This window comes from Dicentrarchus labrax, unplaced genomic scaffold, assembly GCF_905237075.1.
Source record: "Dicentrarchus labrax unplaced genomic scaffold, dlabrax2021, whole genome shotgun sequence".
Taxonomy (NCBI): Eukaryota; Metazoa; Chordata; class Actinopteri; family Moronidae; genus Dicentrarchus; species Dicentrarchus labrax.
Window position 1 is genome coordinate 1,690,540 of NW_026136721.1, and position 18,570 is coordinate 1,709,109.

Below are 18,570 nucleotides of genomic sequence, written 5' to 3' on the forward strand. Positions count from 1 at the left end.
AATGGCTTCATGCATAATACTTAGTAAGGAGGCCATAATATTTTTGACTCATGGCTGAAGTTAAGTTTCTCCAGCTCTCCCCAGGTCTCCACCAACCATGCCCCTGGACCCCCCTAGAGGGGTAATATCCTTCTCACCTTTTTCACCCCTGACCCGTTTTCATGCCTGAGCTATATCTGATGACCTGGGAATGAGAGCGGGCCCCACAGCGATGCTCATTTCCAGCTGATCTTATATGAATGAAAACATACCTGTGGATATTATGTTACAGTAATAAATAACACGAGCACATCAGATGGTCAACATAGAAACACTAATTATACTGCTTAATAACAGACTTTATGAGCAGATGACATAATGTTTATTATTCTCATATGAAGACACTATAATGAGGAGTTCCAGGTAACAAACACATTCAGAAAGACATTGATCACATGTTTATAGATTATTGACAATACTGAGGGGTTCAAGTCGGACGGAGGAGTGAGAGATGAGGTCTCATAAAAATGTAAATTTTCTAAATAAATAATTATCTCTTTCATCCTGTTAAATTAACAGCTCTATTAATCCCCCCCGCCCCGCAGTGCAGCTCACTCTGAGATCAAACATCTCCACCCCCCCCACCCCCCCCACTGAGACGCCTCAGTTCCTCTTCAGTTGTTTCTGCGTCATTAACGAAACATCAAACAGACAAGAGAGAGTGCACTGTAAAGCGCTCGGTATACTCCCCGTTGCCGACCTGTCGCGCGACAGTGTGACATCACGGGAGCGCCGTAACTATTTATACTTGCGCGTGGTGGTCGCGACACTAGTTGCAGTCTTCTCCTGAACAGAGGTGTCGCTACTGAGGAAAGGCTACCGACTTTGCTATTTCTAGGCACTAGAAGAAGAAGAGAAAGTTTTTTTTTTTTTTTTTTTTTTATCGGTCGCGGAGGTTCCAGCATATGGCCTCCTCTTTTCCAACATTCATGCCAATTTCTCCCCATGAATTCTGGCACCTCTGGGCATCTCTTTGTTCCTTCATTGAAGGATAGTACAGATCGTCCATCTTCCTGCTCCCGCTTTGGCGCGCTCAGCTGAAAAAAAAAGAGTGGTGCACGACCTGGCGCGACTGGGCCAAAATCCTGGCGCGCCAGCGAGATGTACGTCATTTTGACGTCACATTGTCACGCGTCACGTCGGGAACGGCAAGTATACACAAGCCTTAACACTCACAGGTTTAATCCCCACAGCTCAACAGACTAATCATAGCACAGCTCAACCGACAAGCGCCAACCAATCAAAGCACAGACCACTGCAGATGCAGGGAGGAAGGAAAAAAGGAGAGAAAGGAGACTAAAGAGAGGACAAGGAAAGGAGGGGTGATGGAAGGAAAGACAAGCATGAGGAAGAATGGAGGCAAGTTCAGTGTAAGTAGGGTAGAGCCCTACTGGAGTCCCAGTAATCAGTAACTAATGCAGCAATCAATAACTGAGATCAAGAACTAATGCAGCAATCAATAACTGAGATTAATAACTACTGCAGTAAACAGTAACATCAATAACTTATGCACTAATCAATAACATCAATAACTGATGCAGTAATCAATAACTGAGATCAATAACTAATGCAGTAATCAGTAACTGAGATTAATAACTAATGCAGAAATTAATAACAGATTAATAACTACTGCAGTAATCAATAACATCAATAACTTATGCAGTAATCAATAATAGATCAATAACTGATGTGTAATCAATAACTGATGCAGTAATCAATAACTGATGCAGTTATCAATAACAGATCAATAACTGATGCAGTAATCAATAACAGATCAATAATGAATGCAGTAATCAATAACAGAAGCAGTAATCAATAACTGATCAATAACTAATGCAGAAATCAGTAACTGAGATCAGTAACTGATGCAGTAATCAATAACTGAGATCAATAACTGATGCAGTAATCAATAACTGAGATCAATAACTGATGCAGTAATCAATAACTGATCAATAAACGATGAAGTAATCAATAACAGATAAAGAATGCAGTAATCAATTACAGATCAATAACTGATGCAGTAATCAATAACTGAGATCAATAACTGATGCAGTAATCAGTAACTGAGATCAATAATGAATGCAGTAACCAATAACATATCAATAACTGATGAAGTAATCAATAACAGATCAATAATGCAGTAATCAATAACAGAAGCAGTAATCAATAACTGATCAATAACTGATGAAGTAATCAATAACTGAGATCAATAACTGATGCAGTAATCAATAACTGAGATCAATAATGAATGCAGTAACCAATAACATATCAATAACTGATGAAGTAATCAATAACAGATCAATAATGCAGTAATCAATAACAGAAGCAGTAATCAATAACTGAGATCAATAACTGATGCAGTAATCAATAACTGATCAATAAACGATGAAGTAATCAATAACAGATAAAGAATGCAGTAAACAATTACAGATCAATAACTGATGTAGTAATCAATAACCGATGCAGTAATCAATAACAGATCAATAACTGATGCAGTAAGTGTGAGTGATATCGTTCCCTCTGATGATGTCACTGTGATGTCACTGTGATGTCAGACCTCCATGCTGTCCGGTTTGGGCGTGTTGGAGATCCAGAGGTTGATCGATTGGTCGACGGCGGTCTTGGTGCGGGGGGTACTGCGGGCAGAGATCATCAGTGTTACCATGGTTACCAGTCAACACTGCAGCAGATCAATATGATTAATCAATCAGTCATAATCTCACAACACCTGACGCACGTGATTGGCCGGGAGAGACCTTTAACCAATCGCTCCCCAGCATTTTCAATGAATTAGCATAATTAGCATCAATAACCAGAAGTGGGCTGAAGTTATTGATTATGATGTTCAGATGTAATGGAGTAACAGATGTGAAATGAGTACAGCTGGCTACGGTGTCTGAACTGGACCAAAAGGTGCCAGGACCGGAATCCTTAAGGGCACTGGACAAAAACCAGACTGCTGGTTCTCCATGATCCCCGATACCAATTCCATAACACGATGCCCCGATCAGGTTAGTATCTGCTGATATTGATACATTATTAATGAATAATAATGATTTCCATTAATAGTTCAGGCTCTCCACCGCTGTATACTGTAGATATACATCCACGTATTAGAGATCTATATTATATATATTATATATTTATATTATATATCTATATAATATCATCACCATCATCAAACTGCAACATAAGCTGAATATACAGACCGAGGAAAAGGAAAAAAGCAGCAGATTCAGCAGATTGTCTGCTGGAAGAAAAAACACCTGAACTGATGCCAGATACACACACACACACACACACACACACACACACACTGAACCAGAAGCTGTAAATCAGTTCTCGTTAACAACACATCTGAGTGTTTGAGTCGCCATAATCACTGAGTAAGCACTGCACACACACACACACACACACACACACACACACTGGAACCCTGTATCCTCAGCAGGAACAGAGGCTGCTGGGATATGTAGTTTCTGTGGGTCAGTCTTCACTTTTACAATAGGGAACCAGACACAGAGAATATGGGGAACCGGACACAGGACACATAGAATATAGCTAACCAGACACACAGAATATAGGGAACCAGAGACATGACACACAGAATATAGGGAATCAGACACAGAATATGGGGAACCAGACACATGACACATATAATATAGGGAACCAGACACAGAGAATATAGGGACACAGGACACATAGAATATATGGAACCAGACTAAAAGAATATGGGGAACCAGACACATGACACATAGAATATAGGGAACCAGACACACAGAATATGGGGAACCAGAGACATGACACAGCATATAGGGAATCAGACACAGAATATGGGGAACCAGACACATGACACATAGAATATAGGGAACCAGACACACAGAATATGGGGAACCAGAGACATGACACAGAATATAGAGAACCGGACACAGAATATGGGGAACCAGACACATGACACATAGAATATAGGGAACCAGACACACAGAATATATGGACACAGGACACATAGAATATAGGGAACCAGACACAGAGAATATAGGGACACAGGACACATAGAATATATGGAATCAGACACAAAGAATATGGGGAACCAGATACATGACACATAGAATGTAGGGAACCAGACACATAGAATATAGGGAACCAGACACATGACACATAAAATATAAGGAACCATACACATAGAATATAGAGAACCAGACACAGAATAAAGGGAACAAAACACAAAGAATATGGGGAACCAGATACAGAGAATATGGGGAACCAGACACAAGACACATAGAATATAGGGAACTAAACACAGGACACATAGAATATAGGGAACCAGACACAGGACACAGAGAATATGGGGAACCAGACACAGGACACAGAGAATATAGGGAACTAAACACAGAGAATATAGGGAACCAGACACAGGACATAGAGAATATGGGGAACTGTCACAGGACACAGAGAATATGGGGAACTGCCACAGGACACAGAGAATATGGGGAACTGTCACAGGACAAAGAGAATATAGGGAACCGGACACAGGACACAGAGAATATAGGGAACCAGACACAGGGAATATAGGGAACCAGACAAAGGACACACAGAATATAGGGAACCAGACACAGATAATATGGGGAATCAGACACAGGACACATAGTATATAGGGAACCAGACACAGGACACATAGAATATAAGGAACCAAACACAGGACACATAGAATATAGGGAACCAGACAGAGAATATGGGGAACCAGACACAGGATATAGAGAATATAGGGAACTGGACACAGGACATAGAGAATATAGGGAACTGGACACAGGACATATAGTATATAGGGAACTAGACACAGGACACAGAGAACATAGGGTACCAGAGACATGACACACATACTTTAGGGAACCAGACGCAGAGTACACAGGAAACCAGACACAGGGAATTTAGGGAACCAGACACATGATGAAGAGAAATAGGAACAAGACATAAAGAATATAAGGAACCAGACACAGGACACAGAGAATATAGGGAACCAAACATAGGACACATATTTTATAGGGAACTAGACACAAGACACATAGATTATAGGTAACCAGACACAGGACACAAATGTTAGGGAACAAGACACATGGCACAGAGAATATATGGAACCACACACAACACAAAGAATATAGGGAATTCAATTCAATTCAATTTTATTTGTATAGTGCCAATTCATAACAGAAGTTATCTCAGGACACTTTTCAAATAGAGCAGGTCTAGACCGAACTCTTTAAAACATTAATTACAGAGACCCAACAGTACCACCATGAGCAAGACCTTGGCGACAAGGGCAAGGAAAAACTGCCTGTTAAAAGGCAGAAACCTAGGACGTCCTTCGGCTCTAGGTGGGTGGTCGTCTGCCTCGACCAGTTGGGGTGAAAGAGAGAGACAGACAGACAGACAGACAGGAAGCAGACACATAGAATATAGGGAAGCAGACGCATGACACAGACAATAATAATAATAATAATATATTTAGACTGTTTTTCTTCTATCGATCTTCATCATTAATTTCAATAATTTCTACATCGAAGCCATCAACCTGTCTGTTAGACCCGATCCCAACTAGGCTGCTTAAAGAAGTCGTACCCTTAATTTGCACTTCTTTACTGGATATGATTAATCTTTCTTTATTATCAGGATATGTACAGCAGTCCTTTAAAGTACAGTAGCTGTAATTAAACCCCTTCTTAAAAAGCCCACTCTTGACCCAGGGGTTTTAGCCAATTATAGACCAATCTCTAACCTCCCCTTCCTCTCTAAGATTCTGGAGAAAGTAGTCGCCAAAGAGTTGTGTGACTTTCTACATAACAATAGTTTAATTGAGGATTTTCAGTCAGGATTTAGAGTTCATCATAGCACAGAGACAGCTCTGGTTAAAGTTAATAATGACCTTCTGATTGCTTCAGACAATGGACTTGTCTCTGTACTTGTATTATTAGATCTTAGTGCTGCATTTGACACCATTGACCATGATATTCTTTTACAGGAACTTGAGCATCAAATTGGCATTAAAGGAACCGCACTAAGCTGGTTTAAGTCATATTTATCAGATTGTTCGCAGTTTGTACATGTTAATGATGAATCTTCAATAAATACTACAGTTAGTCATGGAGTTCCACAAGGTTCTGTACTTGGACCAATATTATTTACTTTATATATGCTGCCTTTAGGCAACATTATTAGGAATCACTCCATTAACTTTCACTGTTATGTAGATGATACGTATCAATCAAGCCCGATGAAATTAATCAATTATCTAAATTACAAACATGTCTTAAGGACATAAAATCCTGGATGAGCTGCAATTTTCTGATGTTAAACTCAGAAAAAAAACCGAAATTCTTGTACTTGGCCCAAAAACCTTAGAGACTCAGGGCTCTATCTTGCCGATCTGAAACGCAAGTATCAAACACAAAACGCAAGTAGCTTTGTGGGCAGTTCTCGGGCGCTGTTGCTATTATGCCGGCGGGATAAATGACTCTTGCGCCCGGTGCAAATCTAAAATGGGTTGTTCTGAAGTAGCTACATTAGTCATAGGTGTGGTTTGGGTGTAACGTGCAAGAAACCAATCAGAGCGTCATCTCACATTCCCTTTAAAAGCAGGCGCGCTTGTTCCATGGCGGATTGCTATTATAACGGCGGATTTGCCAGGCGCACGCCAGGAGCGGTTCACAGCCGAGGAGACCGACGTTCTCGTCAGGGCCGTAAAAGACCGAGAAGTGTCATTATTGACATGAAATAAATGTAACACAGCCATACAATAAATCAAAACAATGTAACGCAGCTTCGCAGGAAGAAGACCCTGGCCTCGAGAGCAGTGCGCACGGGCCGAGCAGTGCGCAAGGGCCAGCTGAGGAGGGAGCGGTGCAAATACCAAGGTGCAGAGGATCCAGACCCACTACACGCTGGAGGACCACCCGTTCCTGCAGCAAACCGGGTCTGACATGCTGGAGCGGGAGCTGTCTGGGATGCGGCAAAGTATTAATGCCCGTCTTGACCGGGTGGCAATGTTGCTGCTGCCTCTCAGGCGCATCCCCTCAAGTGCGCCCTTAAAATAGCATCTGAATAAGCGCCACTGACTTTGGACTAGGTTTTTCCTGGTCTGTGGCGGAATTGTTTTCTGAAACAGCAAAATAGCACCAGGGAACGTTTGCTACGGAACACGCCTCCTCTTTTCACTGAACCGCCCCCCGGAGCACAAGTTAATTCCCTAATTTAAGGACGTGCATCGGTGGAGGGAAAATTCCAATGTGCGTCGAGTGCAAAATAGGAATTATACAAGTGCCAGTGTCAGTCAATTGCGCTCAGTGCAAGATAGAGCCCTCACTGTCTAAAGATATAGTTACTCTAGATGGCATTACCTTGGCCTCTAGCACCACTGTCAGGAATCTTGGAGTTATCTTTGATCAGGATTTGTCATTTAATTCCCACATAAAGCAAACCTCTAGGACTGCCTTCTTTCATTTACGTAATATTACAAAAATTAGACACATGCAGATGCAGAAAAGCTAATCCATGCATTTGTTACTTCAAGGCTGGATTACTGCAACTCTTTATTATCAGGTTGCCCCAATAAGTCCATTAAAACACTCCAATTAATTCAAAACGCTGCAGCACGAGTACTGACAGGAACTAGAAAAAGAGATCACATCTCTCCTGTACTAGCTTCTCTGCATTGGCTGCCTGTAAAATGTAGAATAGAATTTAAAATCCTCCTCCTCACCTATAAAGCTCTTCATGGTCAGGCCCCTTCATATCTTAAAGAGCTCATAGTACCCTATTACCCCACTAGAACACTACGTTCTCTGAATGCTGGGCTACTTGTGGTTCCTATAGTCTCTAAAAGTAGAACAGGAGCCAGAGCCTTCAGTTACCAAGCTCCTCTCCTGTGGAACCAGCTTCCAGTTGTGGTTCGGGAGGCAGACACCCTCTCCACATTCAAGAGTAGGCTTAAAACATTCCTCTTTGATAAAGCTTATAGTTAGGGCTGGATCAGGTGAGTCCTGAACCATCCCTTAGTTATGCTGCTATAGGCCTAGACTATCGGGGGATTTCCCATGATGCACTGAGCTCCTCTCTTCCTCTCTCTCTCTTTCTGCACTCATTCATGTCCCATTAATGCATGTTACTAACTTCACTTCTTCCCCGGAGTTCTTGTGCTTTCTCGTCTCGCAGGTTCTCATGGATCCTGGTGGAGCCTCCTACCATGGTCCTGCTTGACTGCACTTGCCAATATCACTGATATTATTGTTATTATTATTATAAAGTATTACTATTGCTACGGTTACTGTTGTTGCTGTTGTCACTGCTCATTGTCCCCCATCGTTGCTGTTGTCAGGTTCATCATCATCAGTCACTACTATTAGTGTAGTTGTTGCTACTGTTGTTGCTGTGCACCTGTCTGTCTGTCTATCTGTCTGTCTCTCTCTCTCTGCCTCTCTCTCTCGCTCTCTCTCTCTCTCTCTCTCTCTCTCTCTCTCTCTCTCTCACCCCAACTGGTCGAGACAGACGACCACCCACCTAGAGCCGGAGGATCTGTCCTAGGTTTCTGCCTTTTAACAGGCAGTTTTTCCTTGCCCTTGTCGCCAAGTGCTTGCTCATGGTGGTACTGTTGGGTCTCTGTAATTAATGTTATAAGGAGTTCGGTCTACACCTGCTCTATTAGGAAAGTGTCCTGAGATAACTTCTGTTATTAATTGGCGCTATACAAATAAAATTGAATTGAATTGAATTGACTATAGGGAACCAGAGACAGGACACATATAGGAACTAGACACAGATCATTTAGGGAACCAGTGTGATGGCCTTAGGGTTGGCCTTATTCTGTTCCTCTTTACTGTTTCTGGCCTGCTGACTGAACTGTTGGTTTTTGTTTGTGTTCTGGGTGTTACATTTCTACATATACACCTCACCCTTCACTCACACAGACATTGCAGACATACTGATTTATTGATAGACATATTCAACTGTATTGATTATTTTGGTATTTACTTAATTACATTTTGTTAACAATTCACAGACTGTGTGGTGTCCCTCTTTGTCACACTCTTTTGAGCCAGGTTGTGATACCAGGCATACATGAGATAAAATGTTGGTTCCACAAATGCACATTTCTTCAAAATTAAAAGCAGGTTGAAAAATATATTTTTTTCAATAATTTCGGCTCTCCTGTAAAGTAGTATGTTTGTGATGTGGTCACGTACATTGAGAGTAGACACACATACAGGAGGAACTCCACTATTCACTTGCTGTTTCTGTAGCTGACGTAGAGCCAACCTTAGCTCCAACCGCTGGACTCTCCATAAATTAATGAAAGAAAAAAGGTTTTGAAAGGGAACCTCCTGTCTTACCTTCCACTGAGCATCTGAAAACAACATGTCCCAGAGGCCACCAGGATGAGCAGCAGCAGGGGGATTGTGGGGATGATCACATAGACCAGTAACATGCCTGAACAGAGACAGACACAGGAATCAGACCAAGTTTAGTCAGATGTGCTCAGAGGTCAGAGGTCAGTTTGTACCTGAAGCTCCAGCCATGGTGACCTCAGGGGGAACCTCCTCACCGCCTGCAGGCTTTGTGACCACACCTCCACCTGTTGTCACTTCTGAGGACACACACACATTTAAATTTTGGAACAAATGAAGAACATATGGAAGTTATAAGAGCTGTCCTGCTCACCTGTGCCCCGATCTCCAGGTGTGTGTTCAAGATGGCTCTCTGAAAGAAAGAAAGAAAGAAAGAAAGAAAGAAAGAAAGAAAGAAAGAAAGAAAGAAAGAAAGAAATCAGAAAGACAAACGGATGGTTCCTGGTTTGTTTAGCAGACATTGAAGCTGATTGGCTGACAGTACCTGGTTTGTATTTGCAGATGAAGTTGTGTTTCATGTTGCAGCGGTCGTCGTTCCATTGGTAGAGGTAAGCCCCACCCAGACCAGGAAGTGCAGTTGGTTGATGGTACATCACGACACAGGCCTCTCCTCCACAGGACGGCTCGTCGAAATACCAGTTCCTACATCAACATTATCATAATCAGTATAAGAATAATAATCTTTGTTTATAGAGCACTTTCAAAATCCATGTTACAAATTGCTTTGCAATAAATAAATGTTATAAAATCATCCAGTTTTAAACTTCCAAGCAGATAAAACAAACCTTTAGGAAATAGAAGATTCTTCCACAATTTTAAATTCAAGTGAAACCAGGAAAGGCTCTCAGGTAAAACTATGTTTTAAGATGGGACTTGAAGTACATCACTAACTCAGCTGACCTACTTTCCTCAGGCAGATTGTTCCAGACCTTTAGGGCCCAAAACTCACATAACTCACATAACGAGCCGGTGTGCATGGTACTAATTAATCGGAGATATGGGCCAGAGACTATGTAGAGCCTTAAAGGTAATCAGTAAAATCCTGAAATCAATTCTAAAACATACTGGGAGCCAGTGTACAGAGGCTGAAACAGGAGTGAGTCTAAAAAGCCTGGCAGCACAATCCTGTCTCTCCTGAAGGCTGCTAACAGCAGCAGGTAAAGAGACTGACAGAGGACAGTGTCAATGACCTGATGCAGCGTCAACCTGACCCTCACCTGAAGATGGCTCGACTGCCGTCGATCCACTGGTAGAGCTGTGGACAGGAAGTGAAGGTGTTGCTGAGTTCAGGATGAGTCTGATCGAGTCCATCCACCCGAGTCAGACCGATCCAGAAATCACCGTCCGCTATGCCTCCTGCGCCTGCACCTCCTCCTGCCCCGCCCACTGCTCCTGAACTCAGCTCCTGGATGCAAAGAGGACGATGAGAGGAGGAAGAGAAGGAGGAAGGAGATGAAGAAGACCATCTGTTTGTCTCACCTTCAGCAGATTTTCGATGTCTTTCTGCTCGGCCGGGCTCTCGATGCTGAGCAGCGCCCCTCCATCCATCTCGCAGGCCTGACGCGCCTCCCTGAAGGCAACGCGGCTCGACACATCGTGGAAATATGCAATTTCATAGCAGGGATGCTCTGGACCACCCGAACACACCGTCTGTCCTGAGAGAGGAGAGGGCTTATTGTCATCACCTTCCTTCAGCCTTAACAAGGAAGCTTCCTTCCTGCTTCATCCTGAGGCTTCGCTTTCACTTTTTACCGCACTCCATTCCTTCTTGATCACTACCTAGGACCCTACTGCGCTCCATTCCTTCTTGATCACTACCTAGGACCCTACTGCGCTCCATTCCTTCTTGATCACTACCTAGGACCCTACTGCGCTCCATTCCTTCTTGATCACTACCTAGGACCCTACTGCGCTCCATTCCTTCTTGATCACTACCTAGGACCCTACTGCACTCCATTCCTTCTTGATCACTACCTAGGACCCTACTGCGCTCCATTCCTTCTTGATCACTACCTAGGACCCTACTGCACTCCATTCCTTCTTGATCACTACCTAGGACCCTACTGCACTCCATTCCTTCTTGATCACTACCTAGGACCCTACCGCACTCCGGGACACTTTATTCTCTCTTAATCTCCACATAGGAGACTTCCTTCTAGCTTGTTTGACACGTGACTATATCATCACTACATCAGTGACATCATCCTGTCCTATAGGGTTTATTATTATTTTATTTATTGATGATTATATATATTTCATATTTGTTTTTAACCTCCATTCATTTAATAATAACAATATTATTATATTGCTATATTATATTATTATTTGTAACTTGTATTATGTCGTGTTCCTATTTGTGTCTGACCTCATTTGTACATTTTCTTTGTAGAATAAAGTGTGTGTGTGTGTGTGTGTGTGTGTGTGTGTGTGTGTGTGTGATTAATACTCTGGTTCAAACAGCCTCACACACACTCTGAGCTACTTTAAGTGATTAGCTGGATTCTCTTCTGCAACATCATCACTTTACTGTTAAAGCCACTAAAGAGCTCCATATATATCTGTCTACTATCAGCCTGTCTCTCTCTCTGCCTGTCTTTCTCTCGCTCTCTGTCTGTCTGTCTCTAACTCAGATTTATAGGTCTGACCATTACTTAGTGCAGTGCTGCCAGCTGTAATTCTTTATTCTGAGCAGGAAGACAACTGATGCTTTGTATATATTATTATATATATATTACTGCACAGAAAACTAATCATTGAAAATAAATGAATATAAAAGATTAGAAACACAGACAGCTGACAAATTAAAGAAAAACCAGTGCTGCAGCAAGGACTTAGCCTCAGTGCATGGGTCACCAGCTATACCAACTGATCTATCCAGGCGCCCGACACGAGAGCTTGTTAATGAACATTAATAAACTGATCAAACCAGGTGTGTGATGGTTTTTCCTCCTTTGTCACCAACTTGTAGTTTAAGCTCAGTTTGTGTTCCTGCTTCTAAATGTCAGGATATGAACACAAACATTCCAGGTGTAAAGAGTTTTATCATTCTAGATGCAACTACCCCCGGATGATGTTAATGTACCACGAACGGGTCGGTGATCTGATTCTAAAGTCATGAATCCGTATAACAACAGTGATGAGAGTAACGGCTACAGTACGGCTTTCGTGGTTCTTTTAGTTCCTGTGGTTTTCATGGTTCTTTTGGTTCTTGTGGTTTTTGTGTTTCTTTTGGCTCTTTTGATTCCTTTGGTTCCTGTGGTTCTTTTGGTTCTTTTGGTTACTCTGGTTCTTGTGGTTCTTTTGGTTATTTTGATTCCTGTGGTTCAATTCAATTCAATTTTATTTGTATAGCACCAATACATAACAGAAGTTATCTCAGGACACTTTTCAAATAGAGCAGGTCTAAACCGAACTCTTTATAACATTATTTACAGAGACCCAACAGTACCACCATGAACAAGACCTTGGAGACAAGGGCAAGGAAAAACAGATCCTTCGCTTCTTTTGGTTTCTGTGGTTCTTTTGGTTCCTGTGGTTCCTGTGGTTCTTGTGGTTCTTTTGGTTCTTTCAATTCCTGTGGTTCCTTCCCTTCTTTTGGTTCCTGTGGTTCTTTTGGTTCTTTTGGTTCCTGTGGTTCTTTTGGTTCCTGTGGTTCCTGTGGTTCTTCTGGTTCTTTTGGTTCCTGTGGTTCTTTTGGTTCTTGTAGTTCTTTTGGTTCTTGTGGTTCTTGTGGTTCTTTTGGTACCTGTGGTTCTTTTGGTTCCTGTGGTTCTTTTTGTTCTTGTGGTTCTTTTGGTTCCTGTGGTTCTTTTGGTTCCTGTGGTTCTTTTTGTTCTTGTGGTTCTTTTTGTTCTTGTGGTTCTTTTGGTTCCTGTGGTTCTTTTGGTTTCTGTGGTTCCTGTGGTTCCTTTGGTTCTTTTGGTTCCTGTGGTATGGCGCACATGGCACGTCTGACATTGTGTTATCTAGCTGCACGTAAAGGTTCAAATGATCTCAGACAGCCAATTAAATAACCACTTCCTTCCTGCGAGCAGTAACAGGGTACAGCGCTGTGGGCGGGGCTTCATGTGGCCGATAGAGCTTGATCACTACGCTCTTTAACGAGGCGTTTGCGAAGTGCGGTGCCTGTTCTGATACGCCTCTGTGTGATCTCTAACATTAGCGGAGAGACGTCCGCTGTATAACCTGGTCTCCGTTCGCAGCTCGCCAGAAGGTAAAACCACTGATTAGAGCGATTTATACACGAGGATTTGAGGCTGGTTCGTCTTCCTTCAGTGTCTTTGTGTTCCTCTGGTTGCTTTGAGGCCCCACAAACCACACCCTATCAACCAGAGATCTTTTGACACCGCTCTGTATAAAATACACACATATACTGAATGTTATTATTATTTAACTTTGACAGTGTGCGATCCCGGCTGTATGTACGCGAGTGAGATGAAGGACGCATACTCGCCGAAACCAGATTCTAGAAACCTAAAAAACTAAATCACAACTCCTTTCAGTACTTCCGGTAGTCGAGACAAAATGTCCTCACTTAAGATCAGATTCATTGATCCCCCATGGGCAAAAATATAAATTTGGCAGAGCAGCATTTAAATGTTAAAATGATTCAGGTTCTATTATCACATTCATCATTAATATTCAAATCATCTTAAAATGTGAAAACATCACAGCAGCCCTTCATTTAATGTGGGTTTCATGAACTCATTATAATATTTTTATCTTTACTGTTTAAGGGTTTTTTAAAGGGTTAAATACTTTTAGCATTTACAAACTAGCATGGTTTAATGGTATTTGGTAAAAACCCTTTAATCCACACATTCAAATTTTATATATGATATATATATATTAATTATTAACATTTAACATTACATTTATTTTACATTTAACTTTATTATGGCATTTTCACCCAAACTGAATTGAAGTCAACAGAAACAAACTGAGAGAAATGGAGCCCATTTACTTTTCATTCATTTAAACTTTTATTTTGTAACTCACCGCTCACCACTCGCGCTCCGTTCATCCGGACGACCATCATCGCCATGACGACCCCGGGAACCAGCAGCATCACCCTGAAGCCTGGCATCATCTTCTAAAAAATGAAACGCTGTTATGGAGGAGAAGAAGAGAAATCCTCTGCCAAACTTACAAAGAAATTTCAAAATAAAAGCTCTGCCCCTTGTTTGTTGATGTTTAGTTCCATTTCTGCTCTCTTCCTCACTTCCTCTCTTGTTCCTCTTCTCTCCGATGTGAAGAGCGAGGTGGAGAGAGCGTCTCTGTCTGCTGCTCACATCGACTCTCTCCTCCCCCGCCTCCCCCACTCTCTCTCTCTCTCTCTCGCTGATCGATTCACAGAGCCCCAGATGGACCCTCCTATTTCATTAAGCCCTGGGGGGTCACACACACACACACACACACACACACACACACACACAGGAAGCTGATTGGTTCCTACCAGAGCAGCTGATCAATACTTGAAGCACTCTCTGATATCTGCTGCAGTTATGACATCTGAAGGTGTGAGGAGTATTCAGTTACTGCAGTAAAAGTATAATCATCTTTGTGCTAAGCTAGGCTAACAGTTTCACTCTGCTTCTAGTCTTTGTGCTAAGCTAGGCTAACTGGACACAGAGATGAAACAAAGAAAATGAGGTCACAGTTTTTGGTCTCCTCCAGCCTGACAAACCAGCAGCTGACATCATCATCATCACCTTCATCATCATCCTCACCTTCATCATCATCACCATCACCATCATCACCATCACCTTCATCTTCATCTTCATCTTCATCATCTTTGCTGTTGAAGATAAAAGAGTTTGTCTTTTCTGCAGGGGTTGGTCTGTCTCTAATGTCTTTGTCTCGTCTTAAAGACAAGATGTTGGAGACAGCTTTGTTAAGCGGCAGCGGCGCCACCTAGAGGTTGACGAAGAAAATACAGGAGCCAACTTAAGATACTGAGGAGGATCAATTACTGTAATATAACATATAATACATGTTTTCATTAGGGAAATAAGTTAGAATGAGACGTTTCTATTGGTGCTCTTCTGGCAGAGTCCTGGTTGTCAAAGACATGAGACAACAACATGAGACAACACGAGACAACATAAGACAACATGAGACAACAACATGAGACAACATGAGACAACAACATAAGACAACATGAGACAACAACATGAGACAACATGAGACAACAACATAAGACAACATGAGACAACAACATGAGACAACATGAGACAACAACATGAGACAACAACATGAGACAACATGAGACAACAACATAAGACAACATGAGACAACAACATGAGACAACAACATGAGACAACATGAGACAACAACATGAGACAACATGAGACAACAACATGAGACAACAACATGAGACAACAACATAAGACAACATGAGACAACATGAGACAACAACATGAGACAACATGAGACAACAACATAAGACAACATGAGACAACAACATGAGACAACAACATAAGACAACATGAGACAACAACATGAGACAACAACATGAGACAACATGAGACAACATGAGACAACAACATGGGACAACAACATGAGACAACATGAGACAACAACATGAGACAACAACATGAGACAACATGAGACAACAACATGGGACAACATGAGACAACAACATGAGACAACAACATGAGACAACATGAGACAACAACATGAGACAACAACATGAGACAACATGAGACAACAACATAAGACAACATGAGACAACAACATGAGACAACAACATGAGACGACAACATGAGACAACAACATGAGACAACATGAGACAACATGAGACAACATGAGACAACAACATGAGACAACATGAGACAACATGAGACAACAATGTTAACTTCAGTTTTCTTTTGAACTAAATACAAAGTCTGAGCAGCGTGATGTGTTTGAGGGTCAGTAAATAGTCAGTAAACAGTCTGAGCAGCGTGATGTGTTTGAGGGTCAGTAAACAGTAAACAGTCTGAGCAGCGTGATGTGTTTGAGGGTTAGTAAACAGTCAGTAAACAGTCTGAGCAGCGTGATGTGTTTGAGGGTCAGTAAACAGTAAACAGTCTGAGCAGCGTGATGTGTTTGAGGGTCAGTAAACAGTAAACAGTCTGAGCAGCGTGATGTGTTTGAGGGTCAGTAAACAGTCAGTAAACAGTCTGAGCAGCGTGATGTGTTTGAGGGTCAGTAAACAGTCTGAGCAGCGTGATGTGTTTGAGGGTCAGTAAACAGTCAGTAAACAGTCTGAGCAGCGTGATGTGTTTGAGGGTCAGTAAACAGTCAGTAAACAGTCTGAGCAGCGTGATGTGTTTGAGGGTCAGTAAACAGTCAGTAAACAGTCTGAGCAGCGTGATGTGTTTGAGGGTCAGTAAACAGTCAGTAAACAGTCTGAGCAGCGTGATGTGTTTGAGGGTCAGTAAACAGTCAGTAAACAGTCTGAGCAGCGTGATGTGTTTGAGGATCAGTCGTTCCTTGTGTGTCACAGATGTTGTTAATGGTTGTGGAGGCAGACATTTGCAGCGATGTGACACAAACACTTTATTATTTCTCTGATGGAAAACGGGAATCAATAGGAGCCTGAGCTGCTTCCAGTGCTGCTCATTAGTCTGGATCGACCGCTTTCCTGCATGAGGACAGTCCCTGAACGCAGCACGGAAACATTGAACTCACCACCTTCCAGACACCTGCTGCACCTGTTTGACATTCTGGCCGTCGCCATGTTGGTTTTATTTCAAATCAGAATGAGGTTTATCTTTGTGAGTCTGCGTTCCAACACTGAGACTATAAAGATAGAATGTGTTCAATGTAACTGCAGTTTAAGTTCACAGTATGACACATAAAGGTTGTTTGCAATGTGAAAAGATACCACCAAGGACAGTCCAATGTGGGTTTAGGAGTCCCGGGTTCATGAATTCAGCAGCGGGAAGTCCTGATGGACCGCAGCCTGAAGTTGCCTCCCACTCACCCACTCACCCACTCCCACTTGAGGTCCTGGGTGATAATGGTACCCAGGAAGCGGAAGGACTCCACAGAGTCAACTGGGGAGTCACACAGGATGATGGGGGCAGGTGGGGCTGGGTTCTTCCTAAAGTCCACAACCATCTCCACTGTTTTTAGAGCGTCTAGCTCCAGGTTGTTCTGGCTGCACCAGGTCACCAGATGGTCAATCTCCCATCTGTAGGTGGACTCATCTCCACCAGAGATGAGCCCAATGAGGGAGGTGTCATCTGCAAACTTCAGGAGCCTGACGGACTGGTGACTGGAGGTGCAGCTGTTAGTATACAGGGAGAAGAGCAGAGGAAAAAGAATGCAGCCCTGGGGGGATCCGGTGCTGATGGTCTGGGAGTCAGAGACGGTTTTCCCCAGCTTCACGTGCTGTTTCCTGTCAGACAGGAAGTCTGTGATCCACCTGCAGGTGGAGTCAGGCACAGTGAGCTGGGAGAGTCCACAAAAAGGATCCTGGCGTAGAAGTTTCTGGAGGGCCACGTTTACATCTACAGACTGTAGGCTCTGTAGGGTTCGGAAGTGCTCGGGGTCCAGAAGAGATAAACAAACACAACAAACAAAAACAAACAATGTGCACTGACACACCGAGGTCGAACAGGAATGTGTGTGAAAGTGTTATCAGATCATTTTACCGACACACTTAGACTGTGAAACCCAACCTGTGTGTGTGTGTGTGTGTGAGAGAGTGTGTGAGAGTGTGTGTGTGTGTGTAACAATCAGATGAAGATGGATCACACTGGATGTTAAAGGTGTTAGAGGGATGGAGGTTATGGTGTCAGTTTCACAACTGGAAACTAAAAACTACATTCAAAGAGTGTGTGTCTGTGTGTGTGTATGTGTGTCTGTGTGTTGTCTGTGTGTCGACCACAGTTTGAACCCAAAACTTAAAGTCATCTTTTAAACGTCTGACAGGAAGTTCAGAGTTCAGCTGACAGTCAAACTGTTGTGTTTTACATAATGAAACACACACACACACACACACACACACACACACACACACACACACACGCACAAACACAGAGAGATAATGACCTGTTATATCTCTCCCTCCATTCCCAGTATTGATCGCTGCATTGATCGGCTGCAGGCGGCTGATCGTCTCCGTCCAGAAACACACTCCACTTAC

At 42.6% G+C, this 18,570-nt stretch overlaps 1 protein-coding gene across 2 annotated transcripts; it reads right to left on the reverse strand.

The window, feature by feature from the left end:
• Window positions 1–338: 338 nt before the first annotated feature.
• On the reverse strand, window positions 339–14,758 carry chodl (chondrolectin). Of its 2 annotated transcripts, XM_051385896.1 has the most exons (8): window positions 14,433–14,757; window positions 10,914–11,089; window positions 10,652–10,839; window positions 9,919–10,076; window positions 9,748–9,786; window positions 9,590–9,673; window positions 9,420–9,516; window positions 339–2,675 (listed from the first exon to the last, which is right to left on the reverse strand). In XM_051385896.1, the coding sequence occupies exons 1-8, from the start codon at window positions 14,521–14,523 to the stop codon at window positions 2,591–2,593; spliced, it is 918 nt and encodes a 305-aa protein (XP_051241856.1). In that variant the 5' UTR covers window positions 14,524–14,757; the 3' UTR covers window positions 339–2,590. The 2 variants fall into 2 exon arrangements, with proteins under 2 accessions (XP_051241856.1, XP_051241857.1); XM_051385897.1 differs by lacking the exon at window positions 9,590–9,673 and having other exon boundaries at window positions 14,433–14,758.
• Between the last annotated feature and the right edge of the window lie 3,812 nt (window positions 14,759–18,570).

Coding starts and splice junctions, on each gene's coding strand:
- chodl (XM_051385896.1), bottom strand. CDS start 14,523: ATGATGCCAGGCTTCAGGGTGATGCTGCTGGTTCCCGGGGTCGTCATG. Junction 9,674..9,747: donor ACCTGGAGATCGGGGCACAG/GTGAGCAGGACA, acceptor GTGTGTCCTCAG/AAGTGACAACAGGTGGAGGT. Junction 9,517..9,589: donor CACCATGGCTGGAGCTTCAG/GTACAAACTGAC, acceptor GTCTCTGTTCAG/GCATGTTACTGGTCTATGTG.